The sequence below is a fragment of the Triturus cristatus genome, chromosome 6, assembly GCF_964204655.1.
Source record: "Triturus cristatus chromosome 6, aTriCri1.1, whole genome shotgun sequence".
In the NCBI taxonomy this organism is placed as follows: domain Eukaryota; kingdom Metazoa; phylum Chordata; class Amphibia; order Caudata; family Salamandridae; genus Triturus; species Triturus cristatus.
The window spans coordinates 930115396-930142629 of NC_140589.1; the positions used below are offsets into that span (position 1 = coordinate 930115396).

The 27234-nt window shown below is 42.8% G+C and overlaps 1 protein-coding gene across 2 annotated transcripts in view; it reads left to right on the forward strand.

Annotated features, from left to right (window-relative positions):
• The window catches only part of HBS1L (HBS1 like translational GTPase), a 498888-nt gene that overhangs the window by 119107 nt on the left and 352547 nt on the right, over positions 1-27234 (forward strand). Inside the window, exon 4 of one of the 2 annotated variants that reach the window (XM_085611612.1) lies at positions 10571-12109. The exons of the other annotated variant lie outside the window; for it this stretch is intronic. Coding sequence (XP_085467738.1) covers positions 10571-12003 — 1433 coding nt within the window. The 3' untranslated portion in view covers positions 12004-12109. Of the gene's footprint in view, positions 1-10570; positions 12110-27234 lie in introns of those variants that run through there. 2 annotated transcript variants of the gene reach the window in all.

The following is a 27234-nucleotide window of genomic DNA, read 5'->3' on the forward strand; positions in this document are numbered from 1 at the left end:
CTTTTTTCAAAACGACTTCCTCATCCAAGTAATACTGAAACGTAACCAGGGAGTCTATGATCTGTGCTGTTACATAGGTCGAGCACCAGATGCTTCCCTGTACCAGGCTCTGACCTAAACGCGTAGTGTGGAGGGCATGGAGGTTACTTCGTCCTTACTTAAAGGGTCATGTAAACTCTCACCACTTCCACTGCTAGACTCTTATTAGCCTATGATGGAAGTGCTTCCAGTCAAAGTTCCTTATGTTCTTTCACTTTGTAGGTTGTTTCTTCATAGTCTAGCGTTAACCACATTCAGTTGATTAAAAATTCACCGCAATGGATTAACATCTCAAATCCATATAGATGGCATTTTCAGTTCATTTGTGGCATCTACCCTACACATTCTATTGGTATTCTTCCAGTTATAGAGTAGATGCAGAATTTATCTGTATATTGTACCTTATGCAGCAAAGTATTTATTTAATAAACATTTTTTAATGGCAGTCTGGTCGCTGTAGTTGGAATTGATAGAGAACTGCCAGAAGACGAAGGAAATGTAGTTTAAAAAAAACCCTAAATGCCTGGCTCAGTCGAGTGGTCTGATTTGCAATCATGCTCACTATACGGGGCGGGTAGGTCGATAAGTGCTGTGGGACGGGCGGATCGTCGTGTGTGGAACCATTTTGTGTTAACAAGTCAGTGAAACCAGGCCCCTGCCCCCACAACAGGGATATTCTACATTAGAGGGTACTCTGGGACAGCAGTAATCTGCTGTGAGCTGTTTAAACTGTTTAATAGGGACTGCGCACTAGAGGGAGAACAAGTTTGTTAGGCCCTTACCTGCAGAAGTCCAAAGTGTGGATTGAGACTGTCTGTCTCCTAGGAGATTTCCGAATAGAGGAACAGCTTCCCAGTCCCAGCCCCACCCCTAGGCCAGCAGACCTAGGACTGCTGATTGGTTTCCAAATCTGAGCCCCCCTCTCACACCTGCCCAGGCTCCTTAAGGCTTTGCTGGGTGCACCCCAATTCATTCTCCTCCATCTTGTGAGTTGGAGCCTACCTGTGCCCCAGATTGCAGTGGGCAGAGTCCTGGAAGTGGTGAGGAGGCAGACTAGTGCGGTCTCTTTCCTAAAAAAATTTAAAAAACTATTTTCCCTCCCTGTGATTACATCATCTCTTCTTTTTAAAAAAAAATTCTTTAGCTGTCTTTGCCTGTGGTTGTTTCAGTTTAAAATTGTAGTTTTAACCGGCCCGTGATTGCATAATTTCTCACCTGTTTTTGTGTTTAAACTTGTGGTTTTTCCTGCCCGTGACTGCTTCCATTTAACCTGTTGAATTGTGGGATTTGCAGTCCAAACTCTGTAGTTTTCCCCTCTCCTTCCCCGTGACTATCCGTTCTCCCTCCAAATTTCTCCTTTGCTCTGTGCTAAGACCTGTATGTTAAGCAGTGCACCCCCAGCCACCATTTTGTGTTAACAAGTCAGTGAAACCAGCCCCCCTTCCCCACCCACCCCGCATCAGGGATATTCTACATCAAAGGGTGCTCTGAGACCGCAGTAATCTGCTGTGAGCTGTTTAAACTGTGCTTAATAGGGACTTTCGCCAGGAGAGGGAGTAAAGTTTTATACAAACAGTATTGTTAGAGGGCAAGTTTGTTAGGCCCTTACCGGCAGAAGTCCAAAGTGTGGATTGAGCCTGTCTGTCTCCTAGGAGATTTCTGAATATAGGAGCAGCTTCCAACTCCCTACCCAGCAAACCTTGTGTGAGGTAGCTGGGACCTTATATAGTCTGCTGTTGTTTAGTACATGTGTACACTGATGTGTGGTTGTATCTGGTGTTTCTATTGGATTTGGGTTAGTGTCCTCATTGGTTGGGTGTTTGAGGGTTCTGATTAGTTTCTGGGTCCGTGACTCAATCAATGTAGGGTTGGGACTAGGGCTAGGGTTAGGCCTTTATTTGGAAGTAGCGATTAGGGCTTCTGCTGTGATTGGTTGCTAGACTAGGTGTGGGACTAAGAGTAGGGTTAGGCTTTCTATTGGAAGTAGGGACTAGAGCTTTCTGTGCCATTGGTTGTTTGGACTTGGGTTGGGACTACTGGTAGGGCTAGGGCCTCTATTGGATGTAGAGATCAGGGTTTTTTAAACTGATTGGGTGCTTAGACTAGGGCTAAGATTGGCTGTAATGTCCTGGTCTCCTATTGGTTCTAGATTTTAGGGATAGTGTTGTGATTGGATAGTGTTAGGGTTAGGGTTCCCATTGGCTGAAGCGGTCACCTGATTACTAGAGATATAAAAGGCCAAGGCTAAGGGCAGTTGCCTGTTTGAGCCTGTTCGAGACTGTTCTGAACCAGGGCCAGAAATGCTGCCCATGTTCCCATTCAGTAATACCCACTGCACACCATCCACATCCACAAACATAGTAACACTCACACCAAATGTAAACCACACACAACCCTATGCACAAACCAATGTACCAGCATACACTACAAAACCAACCAAACCACATCTATACATATTTCTATCCCAACTACCACACATACCCACCATGACCTACAAACAGTACACAACTCATTCCTATACCACTAACCAATCCACTCATCACTAACACAACCCGATTCATACCTATCTCCCATCCAGACACACTCCCTGTTCTAATTACTCCTAACAGACCAGCTTTTATCACTAACAAACATATAATCGGCCTTCCATCATGTGTCCAACCAACACCCTCCTCTTCCCTCTACCATAATAACAAACGCACAACACATACACTGCACTCCACAACGCTTTTTAACTCTTGCAACAAACCAGTCTAAGACGCACGCTTACCTGTACTTCATTCCCTCCTATAAACATACTCTACTCATAAACACATCCCCACCCCTCTACCTTACAACCTCCTCTCACAAACAATACTATATAACCAAATCCATTACATGAAACCAATACACCAGCACCGCTTTTCACTACTCCTCAAAAACAAAACCTATCTCACACACCAGCACAACAAGATCTTAAAAGCACAACACCTCATAATACCATCACAAAATACAAACATACACCCACCTTTCAAACCACACAAAGGAACACACTCCAATGCAAAGCTTTCTCTCTTCCACCACACCTAACGCAGATACAGCAACACAGCAACTCTCTTCTAAGCGCCTCTCATCCATTGGACAATTTAGAACCTTAATACATGACCCACATGCTGCACCACCACCCTTGACTCCTACACCTTCTCCCCTAAACTCACGCAAACAACATAAGCAAAGTGCCAAACCTCAACTTCGCTTCCCCGTGTCTACTGCACAACAGTGTTACACCTCCAAAACACAACACATCAACTCCCTCTCAAACACCGTCTCCACCACATACACACACACAGACGCAAAAAATGCCTTCTTAGCATGCTGGATGAGGAACATGATTCAGAACAGCTACACGATTGCTATCCTAATACAGCTAATGCCAGCACTAAAAACACACCTGCTACAGACACACACAATACTGATCACTCTTCTACAAAAGTCTCACTATCACCAAAGGCCATTCTCTAAACTGTCTACTAATAAATGCTCGATCCCTCTCTTAAAAACAAACATCACATCTATGACCTTATCACAGATGCAAAACCAGACATACTATTCATAACTGAATCATGGTTGGGAGATGACATGGCCCCAGTCCTGCATGAAGCCGTTCCTCTAGGATATCAAACGATCACCCAAAATCGTATAGGAAAATAAGGAGGTGGTCTAGCTGTTGTGTTAAGGCAAATATTACATATCACTAAAGCTAACGATATCGCAATAAGAATTGTGAGGCTTTTCTAACAAGATGCAATCCTACACAGTCTTCCTCCTTTTACTTCCTGCTCCTTTACAGACCTCCACCTAGCAAGGCGACATTCCCAGACTCACTTCTAGACACAGACTCAAACCTGATAACAATATACTCCAACCTATGCGTTCTGGGTGACCTCAACATTTGGTTTAACAAACCCAATATGACCCATGCAAAAATAATAATCACTGGCCTAGACGCACTGAACCTGCATCAGATTGTCCACAAACCCACACACATCTCTGGACATATCCTAGATGTCATTTTTGCTAATACTGAACTAGTTACTTTTAAAACTAGAACTCCAGTTACATGGTCAGACCACCACTTGCTTTTTTTCCAACATAAAACAATACTAAGCGACTCACCTAAAACTACCTTGCATCCATCCACCTATCGGCCGTGGAGCAAACTCAATTTGGAACACTTAGAAATACAACTAACATCCAGTACAAATCTGGAAACAATAAATTCTGCTCAGTATCTGAGTTGCTACAGGAAGCTTTTGACATCCTGATACCACTCAAAACCACACAACAGAACAAAAGAAAAAAAGCGCCTTGGAGAAACATAGAAAAAAAAAACCAGCAAAAAAAAAAATTAGGAAGCTTCAACGTACCTGGCTCAAAACAAACACGAAACAAGACGAACTTCACCTACAGAAAATTAACAGATTATACAAGTCAGCTATCTAAAAAGCTAACAAAAAGGTACTTTTCAGACAGAATTCAAAATGCTAAATGTGCAAATAAAGAATTCTATAAAATACTCAATTTCACAAACCAAATTGCCTAGAAGGAACTCATCCCATTACTCAAGATTTCACAGACAAACTGGCAAATCATTACACGAGCAAAGCAGACTCATTTGACTTGTACTTAAAACAGAAAGAAAGCACCAGCACTAACCCTTTTCCAAAACAACAACCCAAGAATACTCTAACCCAACCTCTCCGCTCCTTCCAACACATCTCACACAATGAATTTATGGACCTTGTCAAAGCAAGCATGCCTGCCAGCAGCCCTTCTGACCCCTGTCCACCACAAACTTTCAAGACCATTCTTTTAACAACCTCTGCTGCCACTCCAGTCAGAAGAATCATCAACGATTTCTTAACTACCAGAATATTTCCAGAAGAAATCAAAAAGTCACAGATATGCCCTTTACTAAAGAAAAAAAACTTGGACCCGCTGAACCCTGACAACTACAGACCCATTGCAAATGGACCTTTCCTGGGCAAACTGATAGAAAGAGCAGGGTTCGCCCAGATGTTTAATTTCATTGAAGAGAATGCCATAAGTTCAGACTTCCAAACAGGATTCCGTCCGGGAAGAGGCACTGAATCTGCCCTCCTTGCCATCTGGGATGACCTGAAGAATACAGTAGACCGCAACGGGGTTGCTGCACTACTCCTCTTGGACCTCTCGGCTGCCTTTGACACGGTTGACCATGACTCTCTGAAACAAAGACTCTATGAAGCCGGCATAGAGGGAACTGCTCTAGACTGGATCGCGTCCTACCTTCGAAACAGAACTAATGTCATCCATACCACACCTTTCTCGTCCAAATCATATTCCACAAAAGCAGGGGTCCCTCAAGGCTCTCATCTTGCCCATGCTTTTCAAAATCTACATGAAGTAATTACCGGAACTGTTCAATCAATTTCACCTCACGTGCTATAAATATGCAGATGACACACAAATACGCCTTCATCTTGAATGCCCCAAAGACATTGGAAAATCCCCAATTTTCAGTTGTCTCAGAGCCGTGGATCAGTGGATGACTTGGAGCCATCTCAAATTGAATGCTTCCAAAATGGAAATACGTGTGGTGATTGGAAACATTATGACCCGCCTGGCCTGATGAACTGGGATCACTGCTTGTGTAGTATTGAAGGAAGTAAAAAACCTCGGAATGACCATGGACTCCAAGCTGTCAATGAATGCCCAAGTGGACAAACTAGCAAGATCAAGCTTTGTCACTATAAAAACGCTGCGACTAATTTTCCCTCATTTGGGATTTCCACACAAAGTCCAAGCTACCATCTCCCTTGTTCTGTCCAAACTCTATTACGCCAATAGCCTCTACCACAGATCACCTTAATGACCATGAAAAGACTACAACGGATTCAGAACTTGGCTGCCAACCTACTCTTGCATATCAAACCGTGAGACCACATCTCACCTGCCTTGAAAGCCCTGCATTGGTTACCGGTTGCCAGAAGATCCACGTTCAAGCTACTTTGTATCACCCACAAAACAATACATGGAATGGGACCGCTCTTCATCAGGAATAAAATCACCAAAAACATTCATCATAGGAACCTCCGCTCTAGAGTGGCACCTCGCCTCAAAATCCCATGATACAAGAAAAAAACTGATGGCACATCCTTCTCTGTTCAAGCAGCCCCCCCCGCATAAGATCCACCGACAACCACCTTATCTTCAGAAAACTACTCAAGAATTGGCTCTTCCCCACATACGCACCATACGCAAACAGAAACTTACAGCATACCCCTCTGTATATAAGCATTTATTTTCACTATAGATATGTACCTATCTTTGTGTATTGCTTTGTAGAAACATGTAAAATAATTATGATAAAAAAAATAAAAAAATGACCTCCATGTGCTTTGATCTGTCTGTTACTTTTCTCCTGAAAAAGCATATCCAATGCACTACCCTATTTCTCATCCTGTACCTCTATCAATATATTTAATCTACATATACTTACCTCCTTTATGCATCTATATACTTTTAATGTACTTATGGATCTATGTATTTATCACTTTCTTCTAATTTAGCATTTCCAATCCACTACCCTATTTCTCAGCCTATACTTCTTTCAATATATCTTCTAGCCCAACTTTCTGACTCATCTCAAACTTCTTTCTACTACTCTTTCCAATGCACTACCCTATCTCTCACCCTATACATCTATCAATATATCCTCTACATCCACTCTCTCATTTATCCCAAACCCCATACCACTACTATGACCCCCAAAATAACCCTTTCTAGACTCTCTCCGACTCTAGCTGTCCTTGCATCATCTGACACCTCTTTTACTATACCGATCCCCCATAACAAACCTTTCTAAACTCTTCCCTCTGACTGTTCCCCTCGAAAAACCCTTTTTACTCATCCAAAAGCCTCATCCTACTGCTATGACTTAAAAACAGAAATAAAAAAACCAAACAAAATCCTTCACTCTTCTATACCTCCTCTATCCTTTTCAATCGAAATGACAGATTAATATGTTCACTTCTCAAATTCCTTATTCCACTATACTAATTCACCACTAATCATTTATGGGTTCCAGAGTAGCGTGCTACTCGCCAATAAAGCGTTTCAACATCCAATCAGGGTTACAAGCGCAATGTAAATGCAAACCTTTTTCCCTTTTCGACCCCTCCCCAACCCTTCTCAATCCAAATAGCTGACTAACTTATCCACCACTCAAATTTATCTCATGTTTCACCATACTAATTCAACACTAATCCTTATGAATTCCATAGTAGCGTGCTACTCGCCAGAAAAGCGCTTCAAAACCCCATCAGGGGTAGCAAGCGCTATATAAATACAAACCTCTTTCCCTCCTCTATGCCGCCACCTACCCTTCTCTATCCAAATAACTTAATAACATATCCACCACTCAAATTATTTCACTATACTAATTTTTTTTTTTTTTTTTTGAAAACCTTTATTGACAGTTCAATAGAGAACCAGTATGGGCCTACAACCCCCCGGGGCCGGCCGCTAAGCAATCAGAGCAAAAAAGGCAAGTGTAAACACAGGCAGCACATCGGGGAGCAGAATCGTGACACTAATACTGTGAACAGCGTAAGTAGGGCACCAGGAGAAAAAGGTTTTCGTTTTATAATGAAACGAGGCAGAAGGATCAGGTGCCAGACAATTTTCAAACAGCAATTACAGGTATGCAGAGGAATAGACGTAAACAATTTACAGCAATCTATTAGGTCAATGGCGCAAACACAAGAACATCAGGATGAGGAAGAATATCCTAAGCAGTTGCGCCTGCAGTCCCCCGCCAGAACTCCCGGAGAGCACCCCGGAAATTGTGGTACACATGGAGCGGCAACGAGTCATAGCAAAGGAGGTGTATCACACTGATCCCAGAAAAAGAAAAACAAAAAGAATCAGAGAAGAAAAAGGAGGCCATAGAAAAAGACAAAAGACGAAAGAATCCCCTCCCCCAACCCCCCACCCTGCACCTCTGCAGATGAGTACGGCCCCTCCCCCAAGCAGTGTGCCTGTCGCCCTGGAACCAGACCCGAAATATAGGAGAGTAGGGAAAAAGAAGTAGGAAAAGAACCCCACCAGACGGGGAGGTAGAGAAAGTATTAATAAACTGGAGGAGGGCCTTCAAAACATACCCCCGGCTTCTCCCTCCCGCACGGTAAGTTTCCCCCAAAGTGAACAATAAACAGCACAAAAGCGATCTTCTCAAAGAAAGATGGGGAGCATTATGCACCTATTATGCTGTTAGCTATGCCAGGAGAGCACGCAACCCCTGAGCCCGCCCGTCCACTAGATGACCACCCCTGAAGGATCAGCCTTATCCCTGACCACTCTTTGGAATTCTGCCCATGCCCACCCCTCGACCCAGCACCATATCCGACGTTCCAAGGTAGAGGATTGTCCAAAAACGTCCGAGAAACGACGCACACAGGTGAGGTGGAAGTCTCTGGGCATCAACACAGTCCGCACCGTGGAGAAACAGACTTCCCAGTGCTGCCCCAGGATATGCACTGCACTCAAGGTCCAGGAAGGCAGAAGCAGCCAAAGCAGACAATAGTTGCTGGAGTTGTCCCTGGGTCGCAGGAGGGCACGTACGGGACGAGGCTACCACATCCCACTCAGGTCCAATGCCTCCAGGACATATCAGGCCCTCAGCTGGACGAACACATTGTAGCATACTGGCCTGAGTGTCCAGCCGTGCACTAACCTCAGGGGTGGCCGCCAAAGTGTCCTCCTGTGCGCAGTGTGGGTAGTCCCTGTGTACGTGCGGACAGGCGGGCCGCCATTGCCCCAACGCCGACGCCACACCGTCGAGCTTACCCCCCCAAGACCCCGACACCATGAATCAAGGAGGAGTGAAGAGCACCAAGGGCCTCGAGGAGGTCGCCGTACCCCGGCACAGCTCTCTGCGATCGCGCCGCCACACTCCCAAAAGTCGCACTCTCACAAGCCCGCTGCGACCCAGCGGACAGGATGGTAGGCTTCATCGCAACAAGATGGCCGCCAAGTATGCCCGACCCTCATCGGGGCCGGGACCCTGGGACAAGCGTCTCGATGGCCACGTCGCTGGTGACCGGGTTCCGGGGGCTGGCGAAAAGTTATCCGTTGCGTGGTCACGGGCAACAGTCGTCCCCACTACGGACCCGCTCCCGTAAAAATCCGGGGGCGGCCCGCAATGATCAGGGCAGGATACGGGCGGCGGCCGGGCAGCTCACCATCAAAGGCAGGGGCAGCCACCGGGGGATCTGAAAATTGCACCCACGGGCATGCACTCGGTCCACTACACTTGACAGTAGAAACGACCACGACGAAATGTAGGCCGAGTTTGGCACCGCTCCGGTGGACCGCCTCCGCCCAGTCACAACAGGCCGCTGTTGTTGAACTGCCACCCGGCCACAGCGTCCACTTGAGGTCCCGGCTCCAGGGCCGCACAGGCCGCAAAGTTCAAATGAAAGTTTCTCCGGCGATACCGCAGCCAGAAACCTCGGAGTCACACAGTCGGGTGCCACTCTCCTTCAGAAACACGACCACGTAGCACAGGTTGAGGATCTCGTGAAGGATATCCGTGCGGGATGCGGAGGTTCACGGAGCCGGGAGTCTACGCTGCCTTCCCGGTCGCCATCTTGGCTCCTCCCCCCACTATACTAATTTTTAACGCTAATCCTTTATGTGTTCCGGAGTAGCGTGCTACTCGCCAGAAAAGCGCTTCAACACCCATCCGGGGTAACAGGTGCTATATGAATGCAAACCTTTCTTCCCCTTCTATCCCTCCGCTATCCTTCTCACTCCAAATAACTGACTAATATCCACCACTCAAATTACTTTCATATTGCACCATGCTAATTCACCTCTAATCCTTTATGGGTTTTCGGAGTAGCGCGCTTCAACACCCCATCAGGGGTAACAAGTGCTATATAAATACAAACCTTTTTTTCTCTTCCATCCTTCCGAATCCAAATAACTGACTAACCTATCCACCACTGAAAATTTACTTGCATGTTTCACTATACTAATTCAACACTAATCCTCTGAGTCCCCGATTAGCGTGCTTCTCGGCGAAAAAGTGCTTTGACGCCTCGTCAGGGGTAGTAAGCGCTATACAAATGCAACTACAATACAATACAATCTGGTTGCTTAATGTCTACATTGATAATTGGTAGCTGTGACCCTATATGACTGACGGTACAGAATTACTAGTAAGTACATTTTTTCAATACTTAGTTGCTTTGATTTGCATGCATTTTACGAATAATTGGTGGTAAAGTCTACTAAACCGTAATTAAAAAATGTTATTGCAGATTTAGCCGTTTGTTTATTTTCTTTGAAAAGTAGTTTACTGTTTGTGTTTATAAAGATTTGTGACACTTAGTAATTAAATGCCATATTTTTCTTCTTTCTTTGCATGATTTGCTGTGGATACCTTTGTTTTAACCTTTTCTTGCGACCTTATGCATCTGAATATTATTGGCTCTCGTAAGGTAAGGAGCCCTATTTTGTACTTCTAATGTATTAGCTTGTGTAAACAAAACCCCTTTTCTTGCCACAACACCTTTAGATGTTACTGAGAGGTCTGTTGAAAATCTCCAAATTACCTTCATTGAGCAGGAGAAAAACATAAGATGCTCTCCACCGTTGAATGGGGGTCTATCATTATCTGCCTTGATGAACAAATTACCAGTTGAATCATTTCAAGACACGGTGAATGAGCAGGCTACTGTAAGACATTCGATGAATGCCAGCTCATTGAGTATTATTTCAGTCCCTAACAGTGATTTGAGTAGATCTCATGAACCTCTTGGAGATGGGCCATCTAAACATTTTGCCTTAAAGCGTTTTGAGACGAAACATGAAATGCCAGACTTAAAATCACTGCTCATGGCGAGTCCATTTGATAATTCCTCTGTTACACAAAATGAAATAGAATGTGGTGTGCATAAAGGTACAGTGCAGAATTACAGCGCAATCCCTTCCCTAAAAGACAGTTTGGAAAATGTGCATCTTGATGGACTAGGCTGCCACAAACAGAAAAGTCAAACAGAACTGTTCTGCAGCCTTCAGTCAGTACTTCAGAGTTCAGACTTCGAATTATCCTCTGAGAAAGACAGTTTACTTGTGTCGAAGTATGGTAGCCCGTCTTTGGCTGATCTGATTCAAGAACATGTAGAGAATTATCCAAAGCAGCGACTGACTTTTAGCGAGTCAAGTAATCCACCTCAGCTTTCATTTCCAGAGGAAGATCTGGCTTCTTCGCTGTCTCTGACCGAACTAGTGGGCAAGCCTCTGGGCCATCTTGGAATGCCAGATGTTTTGGAATCTTTGTCATTGTTGACCTGTTCTAGTAACTCCAATAAAATGGAAACGGAAACCTTTTCGCTGACAGAGTTAATCTCTGGAACAACTGATAAAGTGGATGTGCCTTTGGGATATAAAGATCCGTGTGAGTTCCTGTTCTCAGAAGTACCAGCTTCTAAAGCAGAAGATAACATGGATCTCAGAGATTTGATAAAATATCCAGAAGTTCTTGCAAAGCCTGAAATGGGCATGTCCAAATTGGAAACTAAGCAAATCAAGTCTATGCGGTTAAAGCATCAAAGGGATGAACAGTTGCTTGTGGAAAGTAGTCCGAATAAGAAAGGACTGCTTCCTAAAAGGCATGTTCAAAGCGGTAGCTGGCCAAAGGCTCTCACAGCACCTCCATCAGATTTTGCATTAACACTGTGCTTTAGTTACAATTCTAAAGTGAGGGAGACTGCTTTGGGTGACATTCAGCAAAATGTCCAGATCAACCGACAAATCCAGGAGGCTAAGGACAGTATAAAGGATCCTTTGCAGAGAGTAATACCATTTGATTTTAAAACGCCATCTCCTGATGATATTGTAAAAGCCAGTCAAAAGAAGGCCTTTACAAGAGACTAGTTTAAAACAAAGACTTGTGTTGCATAGCAGGAGCCTTTTTATGTTTTTTTAATTTTGTATAGGTGCATGTATATTTGACCAACTAAACAATCTATTTTGCTGAGGATTTTATTTTCACTTTTAACTGTGACTATTACCGGCTTACTTGAACTATATTTCTATTGGTGTATATTGATGATTTTAACATTGTCTTGCTAGAAGGTAGGCAAAATTAGTAGTGTATAGAGCATGGGGCACCTTTCATGTTTATTCTCGCTGCATAAAGGGACATGCACTTAAAAATGAAAATCGAATATTTTTTACGAAGCTTTCATGTCAGCCAGAAAATGAAATCCTGTAACCTGTCTCTGGTCCGTTGTCTTATACTTGCATGGGTGTTGTCAGAGTGGCAGGCCATTTGTTTACACCTCATGGAGAGTTTCTGGTTGATAAAATCTGCTACAGCATGATTTTCATTTTTAGAGTGCAGGATGAAGTCCCTAGTGTTCGGTCATCCGTTTTGTTAGGTGACTTTTTTTTAAAGTCCTGTAATGTGAGAGATACACTCTGTGCATGCAAAAAGTAGTGACTGATTCACAAAGGTAAATTTACAGTTGTTTTTGAATTCACAAACCTGCATTTTAATAGTGAGTTTACGAGTGCGAGGAGAACTCCGAAGTTCTCCTCTCCGACTGCAGACTCTCCGCACTTGTAAACTTACTATTAAAATGCAGTGTTGTGAATTCCAAATCAAACGTAAAATTACACAAAAGTGTAAGTTTAGCTTTGCGAATTAGGGCCTTAGTATATAGTAGGTTTGACTTCTACTGGCAAAGTTTTCTGATGACTGTGAAATCCCCGTTCCTGCATCCCTCCATTGTTTAAGAAATACTCTAGTAGTACCAGCCATCTGTCTTTAATAAGTACACTACCAAATCTTCAGTGGCTGTATAAACATTCCCCTCTTAACTTGTTCATCTTCTTTCGAATGATTCTGGAAACCTGACCAATTTCAGGATCACAGGGACCAAATTTTCCATCAAATTTTATGTGTGAACATTTTAAACGCATACCAGGCTTTAAAATATATTTTTATTTCTTTTGTGATTGCTGCTTTTAAAGCTGAAATGTAACACTTTTCTCTCGCGGCTGCTAATTTCTAAAATGTATAAACTAATAGCAGAGTGGGATTGTCAACGGTGCTGTTGTAAATATGTGTTTATGTACGTATAATTTCCCTAAAAAAAATGGGGGTAAAGATGAGTTTTAGTTCTAATCCAAAAACTGTTAAAATGAGTTGGTAATGAAATTATACACCACAGCTCACCTCATTGCATTTATCATGCCTCTCATATGATGTCACAGTTGCCATCACAAATTGACATAATTTGTGACCTCACCAATGCAACCAGTCATGTGGCATCATAAATTCTAAATGGTTGCTCTACCGCAGTCCAGGGCTATTCTCACAGAAATTAAACCTTTTCCAGCACTCGTTACAGTAAGTTTCAGTTCTATTAAGTACACGGAGACGAGGATTATGCTCAACTTTCTTATTTTTATTCTTTCAGCAGAGTTCAACTTTAAACATAAACTACCTTTCCCAAACAACCCATGGAAAATGATTACAAATAAAGTTCAACCAATCACAGTCCATGTCCTTCCATAAGAGTACGCCTTCTCTAGACCACTGTCCTCCGCCATATTCGCGCATGACCTAAGACATCTGACCACACAGAGTTTGGGAAATCCGTCCAAAGCTGCGTAGGACCCCAGTTTAGAGTTGGACTTCGTTCTCCTGTAGATGTGGAAGGTGACACCAAAGACCCTGCCTGTGACATCCAGAGCTCTGGCATCCGACGCTCTGCGGCAAGATACTAGACAAAGCAGCATCGTACGTTTTGCAGAGAGCGGTTTTCTTGACGGATACTTGTTCTTTTGCCAAGAGTGACCAAGGTTTAATACCACATTAACATCCCAAAGCCTGGAATACCTAGGTTCCAGCTGCAAGGCCAAACGAGTCCCTCTCTTGCTCTTACATCCCACCAGATATTCTCCCACTGAGGAACCTCAAATTGGTAAATGACCTGCAGAAATGGTGGTGTGGTATGAATTGATCATCCTTTAAGCCAATCACTGCGAAGCCAAAGAGGCCAAGAAGTTCATTATTGGGACAACTTCACACCCCATGGGATCCTCACTGTGTTTAATACACCAACAAAACCATTGTGACGAAGCCGACCTGTATCTTTACGTTGTCCCATCTGCCCATGCTGATGCCAAGAGTGTCTCAGCTTATCGTGAAAGACCTGGGTCTCTCCATCTCTCTTGGTAATCCTCCATGCCATTAGGGACATCTGCTCCTGTAGGATTCAAGGGTGAAAATTGCCCAGAGGATTCTGAAGGAGATCCAGAGCGTGGGGTAGACTGATTGGAAAATCCCAAGAAAGTTCCAGAAGAACGGGAAACCATATTTGAAACCTCCAGAATGGCGTGATCAAGACCACCTTCGCCTTCTGTGTCGCTGTTCTTGTGGATCTGGCTTCCAACTTAAGTATCTGGCCACCTGGTGGTCCAGAGATGATGCAAAGAGGTCCACCTAGAAGGGGCCCCACCGATCGTGTACGGTCTGGAAAACTTGAGTGTCCAGCTGCCACACTCATGCCTAGCCATTCCCTTCCCTTGACCACAACTCCGTTAATTTGTTGGACACTCCTGGTAGGTTTTCCGCTGTGACTAATACGTTGTTGGTCAGGCAAAAGGTCCAAAAGTCTTTGGCCAAGTCCACCAAGACTTTGGATCTGGTCCCCCCACCAAGTGATTTCTGTATCGGACGGCTGGGATCTTGTCCATTTTTAACAGGACACAACAATTGACCTCTTTGGTCCAGGATTGGACTGCGAAGGAACCTGCCATTAGTTTGAGGCAATTGATGTGTCCCTGTATCAACCCCGCTTCCCCAACCAGATTTGCTGGTGTTGGACTTGATCACTATGACCAGGTCTGGATCAAATATGTTCCACCCATGCCAGGGCTCCATGTGAGCCATCTGCCATCTTATTTTGATCCTTACCTCCTTCAGAGGCATTTACTCAGAGTATTGTGTACTTAGATTGTGGTGGAAAGCTTTAGCCTCTAAAGAGACCTAATTGTGCAACAGGCCCGGGAATATGGCCTGAATGTAAGAGGATAATAAACCCACTTCTCTGGTGCTGAGAGGTTGTGGTGCGAGCCAGAGTTTTACTCCTTTCCCGTCAAATTTTTGCTATTTTCCTGGAAATAAGGCTGAGGGACTTCTCCGACTAATTGATGACGAAGCCCAGGAATGTGGTCTGTTTGGATGGGGTCAGCAGAGACTACTTGGCATTTATAACAACCCCTTCATTTTCCAGCAATTGTATTGTTGATTGTAATTGAACCCTCTGAACGGACACTGGTCCATAATAAGGATGTTGCGATAGCCTTGTGCTCTGCAGGATTTTACCACTGGTTTCAACACCTTGGTGAAGCACCAAGATGCGAAAGAGAGTCCGAAAGGTAGTGTCTGGAATTCGTACAGATGGCCCTGTGACCGTAATTGTAAGAACCGGCGATGAGGAGGAAAGATTGGGACCGTCAAAAACGCATCCTTTAGGTCGAGGCAAACCATCCAATTCTCTGGCTGGAACAAGTTGCATAAGAGATGGATACCCTCCATCTTGAAGTGACAAGCTAGCCAGCCATTGAACTCCCTTAGGTTGAGGACGGGCCTTTGATCTCCATCTCTCTTCTACACCAAGAATAAGTTGCTAAGAAAACTGTTTGGTTGGAGTTGAGTTTGGGCAATAGCATCCTTGTGGAGGAGGTCCTCCACTTCTTGGCTGATCAAGTTCATCTCATCTTGTGTGAAAACCAGGGGACGTGGGTGCGAGAGTTGGATTTGGGAACCCTAGAACCCCATTTGAAAGCTCTGAACCGTTTGCAATACCCATGCGTCGGAGTTAATTGCCTCCTAGTTGTGTAGGAATAAGGCCAAACGACCACCCACTCTTTGATGTGAAGTGGGGCAGACACTTACCTGACTGGGCTCTGAAACTGCCCTGTGGAAGAGCCTTGTGCGTAGAGTTTCATCTGTGCTCGTCTGGTGGAAAATAATTCTACGGAACTGGGCTGTTCCTGATTTTTGCAGTATTTCGGTCCCCGGGGAAGGCCTTGGTATAGAAGCTGCCGGCAGAGGGCCCTATGCAACTGCCGGCCCCGACAAAAATGCGCGGGTGAAAGATTTTCTTAATCAAGGCCTGGGCTTTGTCCAGAGATGTAAAAGTGGCCACGAATTTGCACAGTTCTTTCACAAAATGCCAGAAGAGTCCCCCCTTGAGTTACTGCCCTTGTCTGAGTGAAAGGTAAGTTCCCCAGCTGGGGGTCGACCGTATTGGGAGAGAGCAGCGTCTCTCCGTAGGCAAAGCGCAATTGGTGTTGCCTAAGAAAATGAAAGTGCGTTGTGCCCATGCAGAAATGTCCTCCAGGGTGTTGTTGGATCCTGAGGCTTTGGCCCCCTCTGCAATCTGTAAGTGGGCCTACCACAGCCAGTAGCTTGTCGTGGCACGACTTCCATGACCTGTCGATACCCTCCATGGAGTCTCGGATGCATTTTTGTACGAAGGTGGCCATGTGAGTATCTATTTCTGGAGTGAGGCCTAGCTTGCTTGTGAGGTAAGGGTGTGAACATTTCGCCCTGAGTTTTGGGTGAACTTCTTTTTCCAAGGGCTTCCTAAGGCAGACACATAGTTGCCCACCTTAGGGGACAGGAACCAATCTGCTGATATGGGGTGGATTAGGTCGTCTGGGTCCAACATGTCAGAAGGATCATCTCTCTTGAGTGGTGGTAGAGGGGGTAAGAATGGGAGAAGGGCACCAAGGTCGGTCTGGAGGGACCCTCCTTGTCATAGGAATTCCCATGGGAATCTTCATTGTCCCCATCTGGAAGCAGCTGGGGAGCAGACAGGTCCTCCGTGGCTCATACAGCGTCTGCTGCTGTCCCAAGTTCAGGTGGGGCTGGGTGCACAAGGAAAGGCTTTTAAAACTTTCAAAGGGAACTCGGGTCCACACCTCAGTCCGACTTGCGCTCAGAACGGCTCTGCAACACCTGGTTGGGACCCAGAGGAACAGGCCAGGAGTGGGGTCTGTCCAGGGACAAATTAAGGGGGCCTGGATAGGTATATGGCAATTGCATAAAGCGCCTTGAAAAATTCATCATCTGAAGGAATGACCGCAATGGACTCCTCCACTAGATATTCGCCCTCTATTTCCATATTAAAGAGCCCAAAGATCCCGTTAAGATTGGCAGAGCCAACTATGCAGACCAAAGCAATAAAGATTTTGAATAGCCCCAGCAGCTTACTTATATACTGGATTGCACCAGAAAGCATTTGGGGTGTGTTAAAAAAAATAAAGAACTGGTAGTTCCAATTTGTGAGGGCAGAATATGGCACTGGGAGAACCAGTAAAACAATTTGCTGTGCCAAGCACAAAGAAATGGGTCTAAACCCCGGGGCTGAGAACGGCTTACAATTAACAGGCACAAGAAGTTATTGCTGCCTGGGTCCATTCTCAAGCAGCACCCCAAACCTGCAATCGGGAGATAAATGCTGTTAAAATGCGGAAGAGCAAGGAATACAGACCCACTTAAACAGGTGTCCGCCACTTGCAGTTTCAAGATACAGCCTCCCGGAAGGGCGTTATGGCTTCCAACGTGACTCTGGAGAGGCAGTAGCTCTGCAGGCTGGTCAGTTACACTGACGGAAGTCATGCGCGTCTCCCCCAGAGCAATAAGATGTGACAAGCGCGCCGCAGCGGGATGTGCACTCTCTAGTGGGGGAAATGCCTCACCACACTCCTGCGGCCCGAGATTGCAAAGAAAATACGGCTGCGAATGGACCCCTGGCTCGCGCTCCCACACCAGGAATCTGAAAGGGGTAAAAACAGTGTTACTGGCAATAAATCCCCATGCAAAACATGTATCTTATCATGAGAAATGAAAGGAAGAACTGATCTCGTCTGGAAGCAGGAAAGAAAGAGGAAGTGGTTTAGAGGGCATACTCTTATAGAAGGACATGGACTGTGATTGGTTGAACTTTCTTTGTAGTCCTTTACTCCATAGTTTTCTGGTAAGGGTCGTATTTTAAGAGTTTAAGTCTGCTGGAAGTAGTAAAGATAATAGCGTTGAGCATAATCCTCGCCTTCTGTCCTGACCTAGAATTGCATGCCTCATAAAATAAAGAGAAGAAAGGGAGCTAGTGTACTAAAGATGAGCCCTAATGAAGGGACTGCATTGAGAGGCAGTACAGCTGTTTGCACTCGGGTATCCTCATAGACTTTATGTAGCGAAAAAAGGCGCAAAAGTATTAGATACCCATAGAGGTTAAATCCATTTATGTGTGCCATCTAGTGGCAGCATTGATAGCCGTTTGTCCTAACAGAGGCTGCTGCACTTTCCCCATGAAGTACAGTATTGTCAGGCGTATTAAATGCAGATTTGAGGCTGCAGTTCCACTCTCAACAGCTATCCTTGCAGAGATTATACATAAATGAAAGACTTCTGAATCTCTACTTGCAAGTAATGTGTCATGACTGACATTAAATGCATATTAGTCTCGGAATGGCAAACAAAGGAGATTGTAGGGATTTAAATATATTAATGCCAACCTTCTTGCTACAGTTGTAGATAAACTTGGTAAGCAAATTGCACCAAATTCTGCAGTATATTCCTCTGAAATGCTTTTTATTTTTCCCCAAAAACACAAGTAAAAATGTATCATATATTGCAACAGAGTTGCTAGCTGTTTTGATGTGAAACGTTAGCACACATGAAGCTAGTCTATAAAACAATTCACCATTATATATATATATATATATATATATATATATATTCGCCTTTCCCCTTCCTCGAGTTAGCCGGGACGCTTTTGCAGCGGTGCGCGCCAGGGTCCGAGGCGTCCTGTTTACAATTTTAAATCACCACGTACACGAATGCACGCGCACACTCCATCCGCCAGAGTTAAGCACGACTTCAAAAGTGCTTGGGAATGCTTTTTATTTTACGGTACCAAGCCGTAAAAACCTAACTCGTTTCGGCGTCAACGATTCTTGCTCACGGGTAAAAAAAAAATATATATATATCTCTATATATCTCTATATATATCTCTACGACAATCCTGACAGCAAAATGTTTCTTCCAAAAAATTCGAGCAGGAACGGACCACCACGCAGGCAGAAATTCTTTTGAGTGCTTCTTTATTTTCCCTTCAACAGCAACATGATGCGTTCGACCGGCCTTACCCGGTCTTGATCACATGACATGTCGAGACCACACTGTAATTAAGTAAGGTTGCACAAAAAGTAAGCTCCTCCCATTTCATTCATAGAATTGAACAACAGACTATAGGTACATGAGCTAATGACAGCGTTAAACCTATATTAACAAGCAAACTCCGATTTAAAAACTTTTCCTACTGGTATTCATTTTACTATCTTATAATTGTCAAATATAGGTTGTACCATTTAAAAAACACTATATGTAAGATTAACACATGATTAATACACAATAGAAATACTGGGCAAGTGCCCAAAATATAATGGTATTAATTTCATCACCTTATCTAAAATATCATGATTTTATACGTCTGTTGATGGAGCAAAGGGCTTAGTACATAAAAAGTGCATACCTACCAAAGCATAAATAAATAGATTAATGCAAAATGACTATTAAAACCATAGGTCTCTTGCATATTCTATATATAAATTAATAAAGCAGATGGAAAGGACACCTAAAATTACAAAAAATCAATCATTATACTATTTAAAAAACGCTATATGTAAGATTAACACATGATTAATACATAATAGAAATACTGGGCAAGTGCCCAAAATATAATGGTATTAATTTCATCCTTATCTAAAATATCATGATTTTATACGTCTGTTGATGGAGCAAAGGGCTTAGTACATAGAAAGTGCATACCTACCATAGCATAAATAAATAGATTAATGCAAAATGACTATTAAAACCATAGGTCTCTTGCATATTCTATATATAAATTAATAAAGCAGATGGAAAGGACACCTAAAAGTACAAAAAATCAATCATTATACTATTAAGTGCTAATGCAGTATTAATTCATAAAGCCAGGATGACACTTCATAAGGTATTAGTATACTGTAGCATTTGAATGTGCAAAAGTAAGCATAATATGTGCAAAACTTGTGTAATATGTGCAAAAAGTGCTCAGAATTGAAGTCACAGGAAATTCATTACATTTCACCACTGTACACTAAAACTATTGTAATAAACACTTAAATCCATACATGACCAACAATAACCGGAACCCCATACATCACAGACATCGAATAAAAGCCAGTAAAAGCAAGAAACTAGTAAAACCAGTAAAAATCTGATAAAAAAGCAAGGCCAAAATTCCAATCAAAGTCAATCATACATAAAAAAAGCATTTATCAAAATTCATGGAACAAGAATAGCAGCTTAGAGACAAAACCCAATTTATGTTATAAAAAGCTGTACAAATCTTCTCCAGTGTTTAAGCCATTCGGCATCTTCGTGTCTAATTGTAAAATGTAGGAGCTCTCTAGTTGTCGCAGCTTCTTCTCTCTATTGCCCCCTCTTATCGATCTGGGCACTGTCAATTACAAAATAACTCAGATCGTTTAAGTTATTATGATGCACTAGTTTGAAATGACGCGCGACTGGATAAGTGGAGTCCGAATTAACAATAGTACGCAAGTGCTGTAAAATACGATTAAAATCCTGGAGCTTGGTACTGCCTATGTACTTTAAGTGACACGTACATTCCAATACATAAATTGCGTGGTCGGTCTTACGGGCGAATAACCCTTGGATTTTACACGGGGTAGGGGAGAAAGCATCTAAAAATTCCTGTTTGTTAATTCCAAATTTACCCGTTCTATTGGATAGCCAATGTCTGGTGTCACATACTTCTGGACTAGTTGTAACTAGGGCATCCCTCATAGAGGGTGCCCTTCTAAAAGTAATAGCTGGCAAGGCATCCAATTTGGGGGCAAGTGTAATGTCAGATTTCAAAATCGGCCAGTTCTTATTTATGATTTTTCGGACTTGTTTTTCTTGACAACTAAATGTGGTAATAAGCCTGACCACTGCCTTCTCGGTTTTAGAATCACTTATTTCAGTTGATGCTTTACTCCCTTCTTTATTGGGCACAGTTAATTCTCTATCTCTATTGTGTACTTTAGATAGAGCTGACTGTAAATCATTCATTTTATAGCCCCGTGCCAAAAACCTATGCACAGTCATTCAATCAATCAGTTAGGTCTTCCTCATTGCTACAAATCCTCTTTATCCTTAAGAACTCACCGTAGGGGATGCTCTTAACAAGGTGTCTAGGGTGAGTGCTACTGGCATGTAGCGTTGAATTCCTGACAGTAGCCTTTCTATGAAGTTTAGTGTGTATAGTGTTATTGCTAACATGTAACTCAACATCCAGGAATTCGACCTTCTCATTACTAACAGTAGCTGTGAATTCCAAATTCTAATTGTTCTTATTGATTTCATCAACAAAGCTTTTTGCGTATTCTTTAGATCCCTGCCAAATCACACACAGTCTATGAAATGCCACCACCTGACAATGTTTTTCGCAAAAGTGTCAAATATATATATATGTACACATAGTCTCTTTCTCTCTCTCTCTTTTTATATCCATCCTTACCAAATATATCCCCCAGGGACAGAAACACATTGACAAGAGCTATTGTAGATATGTAATTTGGTAAAATAATATTATTTGTAGTCTTGTTATGAGTGTTCACATGGGAAACAGCCGGTCTCCTGTGAGTTGAATCTACTTCGAGTATCAGAAAAGATAAAAACTTCATCTGTTAGTGACTTTGTGTGGACATATATAAATATGTGTGTTTAAATAACTGGAGACATTTGGTGATTTCTAAGATGCCATAATGCTCCTTCTATTCACAATCCCACAATACTAGCAGGCACTCAGCTGAGGATGTAAACTTCAACAATGCATTTTGTTCAAACTCCTCATCTAACAGTGCCTCTGGCATTGCCAATCAGGGACTGGACAGTGTGCACCTTCTGTCCTCTTCTTATTGCCCGTGCTTGCTGGGCATGGCCATATGCACCCCTGCTCCGAATGCATGGGGCACACAATGTGCGCTTTAGCCCCATTGTGTGTCCAGTACTACTACATAGGAAACTCACTAGATATGAATATAGGGCATCTGTTTTATCGTTTTCATTTCAAGATTTTGCTATAGGAATTTTTAATAGAAAAGATTGCTATCGGGATCATGCTGTATCATTCTTCGTGCAAGTGAAAGGGGCATTAGTGCCATTTTGCCCTAACCTGCACTGGACCTCTGATGTTTACTTTTGGATTGTAGCTGATTTTAGACTTTTTTTTGCGATGGGGGGATTTGTATGTATGAGAATGTAGGCAGCATCTCCTAGATTTACACCTGTCACAATAGAAGGAGGCGGGCCCCTCCTGGCATTTTTTTTTTTTTAATGGTTGTGGGCCCCAAAACATTATGCCTCTGGGCCCACTGCACACTGGGCACGTGGCGGGCCCACAACCCAAAAAAGAAAAAAAAATGCCAGAAGGGGCCCACCGCGTGCCCAGTGTGCGGCGGACCCCAAAAACATTATGCCTCTGGGGCATGCGGCGGGCCCCTCCTGGCATTTATTTTTTTTAAATGGTTGTGGGCCCGCCGCGTGCCAAGTGTGCGGCACGCCTCAGAGGCATAATGTTTTTGGGGCCCACAACCATTAAAGAAAAAAAAAATGCCAGGAGGGGCCCGCCTCCTTCTATTGTGACAGGTGTAAATCTAGGAGATGCTGCCTACATTCTCATACATACAAATCTAGGTAATATTGCAGACTGTCACACTTACTTTGCTATAATTGTCTGTATGCCTCTTACAGATGATTCAAGGAGTGAACTAAGAACATAAAAGTCTTAATGTTCTTAGAATACCTTGATTGCAATCATCTTTTTGAAATTGACTTTCCAATGTACAGCATACTGGTAAAGTCTTGTATTCAACAGAGATAAGAAGTGGGCTTCATATTGGCTTTGCAGAGCCCACCTAGCACAACTCAAGAGGTTCCATCTTCGTTTAATAAAAATGTAATTCCATTCTCTACATAACCAACACAAACTCCCCCTGCATGCGTTCTGAATGGAGTCTCATTCTGTTGTCTGCACCTGGTTGCTATGTGACCTGCTGTGGGCTCATGGACCACCAGGGAGATACTCCAGTGAACTACTGTAGGAGGACACTTTTGTAAAAATCGCGCATCTTTTTACAAAAGTGACGATTTCGCGGGCACTTTGGTAAAAATCGCAGTATTTTTGCAAAAGTGCCGATTTCGCGGATTGCCGCGAAATCGCGATATCCTGGAGGGTCTGGTTTTTGGATAATCCCTAAGCAGTGCCTGCTTTTTCATGAGATTCTGTCCCTCCGTGAATTACCTCTTCGATCTGTGGTAAGCTGTCTCGTGTGAGAGGGCGTGCTCTCAAAAGTACATCTTTTCCTTAGAAGTTGGCAAAGGATATCATTGTTCAGTTCTGATTTGTTTGAGCTTGAACTGGCATGCCTCTCTCCACGTTCATTGGAACAGTGTTGGAAAACTTCTGAAGCTGGGAATTTCCCCCCCACCGATGGAATTGTCACACCTTCAGGGCATTGTTAAATAACACTTGATGTGACATAGAGCTACACAAAGTCAAGTTGAACTGTGATAAATGGCGGTCTGTGGAATGCCTTTTCTTAATCCAGAAACTGTATTGTTATAATCAGTTTCGAGTGTTTGTGGAAACTGAGGAACCCAAGCCCATGTTTATTTTATTAATTCACAAAGAACAAGTAGCCAGTTCCTTCATTAATTTTGTGGTGTCTGTTTTTGCAATAATACTGTATTGAATAATATTTTGAATGAGATGACGAGCCATTAAAATCTGTCTGTTAGACCGACAGACTGAGTCTAGAAGCATGGCTGCTTAGGCATCAGACCTTGCTGTGCCAGCTTGTTACTTTGGGGTTTACCCATACTTTTCAGCTTGAAATGTAGCCAGTCAGGTAAACCTCTCCAGAAATAGTAAAACTTTGATTTCTTCTCTTTCCCCAATGACCTGCAGTCTTTTTCCAGACTGGCTGACTGTAGTGGAAGATCCAGTAGTCTTGTATTAAAAACACTAATATACATACGGTTTTACAGTTTCAGTCTGCAGAATAGAACGTCTTCCATCACAAGGTACTAGGTTGATCTAAGAAGGTCTCTTCTGTGGAATCCTACTGGATTAATACAGTGTTCAGAGAGCTCAAAGGTGATAGTTAACAACATCAGTATTATGGGGTGCGATGTACAGACACCCCATATCCACTATTGTGTCTGGCTCTTATGACTTTATTAATAGTTTGGAAAATATTTAATAATGACAAACCCTACTAGTTAAGCTCCACACTAACTAGAAACTAGGATAAACCGTTTGAACCAGATGTTGAAAATGTACTGCGTGGAGGCTTTGTATTACTCCGTGCTGACACATTCATACCAGTGGGTGCCTTTATTAGTCCTGCAGATACCTTATTTCGGTAGTATACTATTTTTCATATTTATTCACCCTTCAAGTAAAACTCAGTATGGTAACCCCTAGGTTTTCAGCAGCATTGGTTCAATCAAACAAATAATGATCCAAGTTTATCGAAAGCAGTTTTGTTTGTTGGTTGCTATTGACCCTTGTTTTATCACCACTTGCATCCAGTGTTCATCATATAGGTGCATCATTTCTGATAATACAAAGTTCAGTACATTCACCGATTTCAGTGTATCTTCAGGCTAGGAAAGGTTTAAAAGGTGTTCAGTAGTTGCATAGTATTTTGTGGCACAAGTGAGATATAGTCAGCATCAATTATGTCATATTACAGTAACATCCAAAATACCTGTGTTGCTAGAAATACATTGTGAATTTCATGTATATTGACCTACGCGGCGTTTTTTCTTCCCTTGTACATAATTCCCTGCGCTTATTAATAAATGGCTGGTGAAAGCTTGCAACGTGGATGTGTGCAACTGTAGATGCATTGAACTTATAAATTTCAAAGATGTCAATGTTTACTTTCCATAGTAAGCATCTGTATCAATAAACATATTCCAATGTCATTTGGCGAAAGTAGCTTGCCAGCTAATGCCAGACATTTTTCAGTTCTTAGAGTATTTTTGCTACTTGAAAAGAGACGTCTAGACACCCCAATATGTAAGGCAATGGAAGTGTTTCGTGATTTGGACACACCGTTTTCTTAGCTCCTTCTTTTTGCAGATTTTGTAGGCTGCAATGCACAACCTAATTTAACTACATATCTTAAAATCAGCAACTATGCATTACCACGAGTGATTGATAACAGGGAAAGGATTACATTCCCAGGGTAAAATGGATAGTATTCGAGTCAAAGGAAAACATTGGGTAATAAAAATAAGACCTGGCAGAAACAGAGGCATACTAAAAACAGGATGCAGCAGCACTTAGCTCCCGAGAGTCTCCAATAGTGTAGAACTCCGGAAGATACCTTCTTATATGGACAGGTCACATTTGACTCACACTTAGGCATTATGCCCTAGTCACCAAAAACTAATCAAATCAGCCCTTGAGCATACATCTAAAGAAAACGAATTAACACTATAAAACTGCTAAGTGTGGTGTAAATTTTTTATCTTGGGTATGTTAGAAGTGGTAGCATTATCCTTCTGAAGAATGCGTCTAAGCTATCTGTTTGAAGACTAGAATTGTTCTAGGAATACCTACTCACGGATGTTATACACCAGTGAATTACATTGTATTTAAAAATCCCGGCCTCCAGCCACAACGCAACACTGCTATTTTCAATATGTTAGATGTTCTGTTAAATGTGCTTAACTGGGAGATTACAAAAGAGAGAGACTCCAAATTCGTTGAATGTGCTCATGGCATCATATATTTTGAAAAAAGATATGCACAACAGTTATAACAGCACTGTTAAGCATGAATGCAAAGGCAACCCTAGAAAACGAAGTGCACATTGTGCTCTTGGCAGGACGTGGCGGCGCAAGTGACAAAGTGAGGAACACAGCGCTTGGCGTAAGGTGAAAGGTGAGATGCAATATATACATGATTGTTGGTTCAACACAATGATTAACAGTGCTGTTATAACTGTTGTGTATATCCCTTTTTTCATAATATATGATGAGCACATTCAACGAATAATTTGGAGTCTCTCTCTTTTGTTCTCTGCCTGTAATGTCGCGTACATACAAGTGTATTTATTCCTATTGAATCCGGTTGAGATATTGTTGTCTATTTTTCCTGTTCTCGCCCAGATCGCAACTCTGTCTATGGGTTACACTCCTGTGGCTTTTTACTAACTGGGAGATCGACATTGCTGCTTGGACTGAATTTGACCTGGGACTGGCATTGGATAACGTGACCAAGTTCACGGTTTTAGTCCTAAACCAGAGACAATATCACCTTGCATAAAATCACATCTCATACTAGAGTGCTGCACTGGCAAATATAAGATGTTCCAGTTTCTAGCACTACTTCTAATCAATGAGTAATCATACTTGATTGCTTCTATGTTTTTTTAAATAACCTACCTGTTCTCAAACTGCAGCTGTGTTTTATCAAGAGAAACAAGGATTTCTGGTGTATATCTTAAGTAAGCTGATTATTCAGTGTGCAGGGCATATCGGCAAACACTCTCATGTGGTACATTAACAACTTCCCTTGGTCTGATCAATGCCAAGAAGTTGTGGATGGCATACGTAAGGTTTGGGAAATACCGAACGTTCATCAGGAAGTAATTAGTACCAGCATGTCTTTCCCAGATCCCAAGCAGAAGTCTCCCAAAAATGTTAGTTAGCCTACTTGATTGAAAGGGTTCTTCCTCATTTTAACCTAGCCAGTAGAAACTTGCTGTAATGGTCAGGGATGTATGTATGACGGAATGACGACATTTACCATGAATGCCTTACAAATGACAGTGGAACCACGACAGTATCTACACAACGAAAGTCTTAACACCATTTTTACCACGAGTATGCCTCTACCTTGAAAATGTAAGTATTTTACAGGTGAGTATAAACCCTTTAAACGTGTGTAATGGGTATATAGTTAATTATAAAATACTTAGATTTCCGTTGTAAAAGCATGCATGGTAAAGGCATAT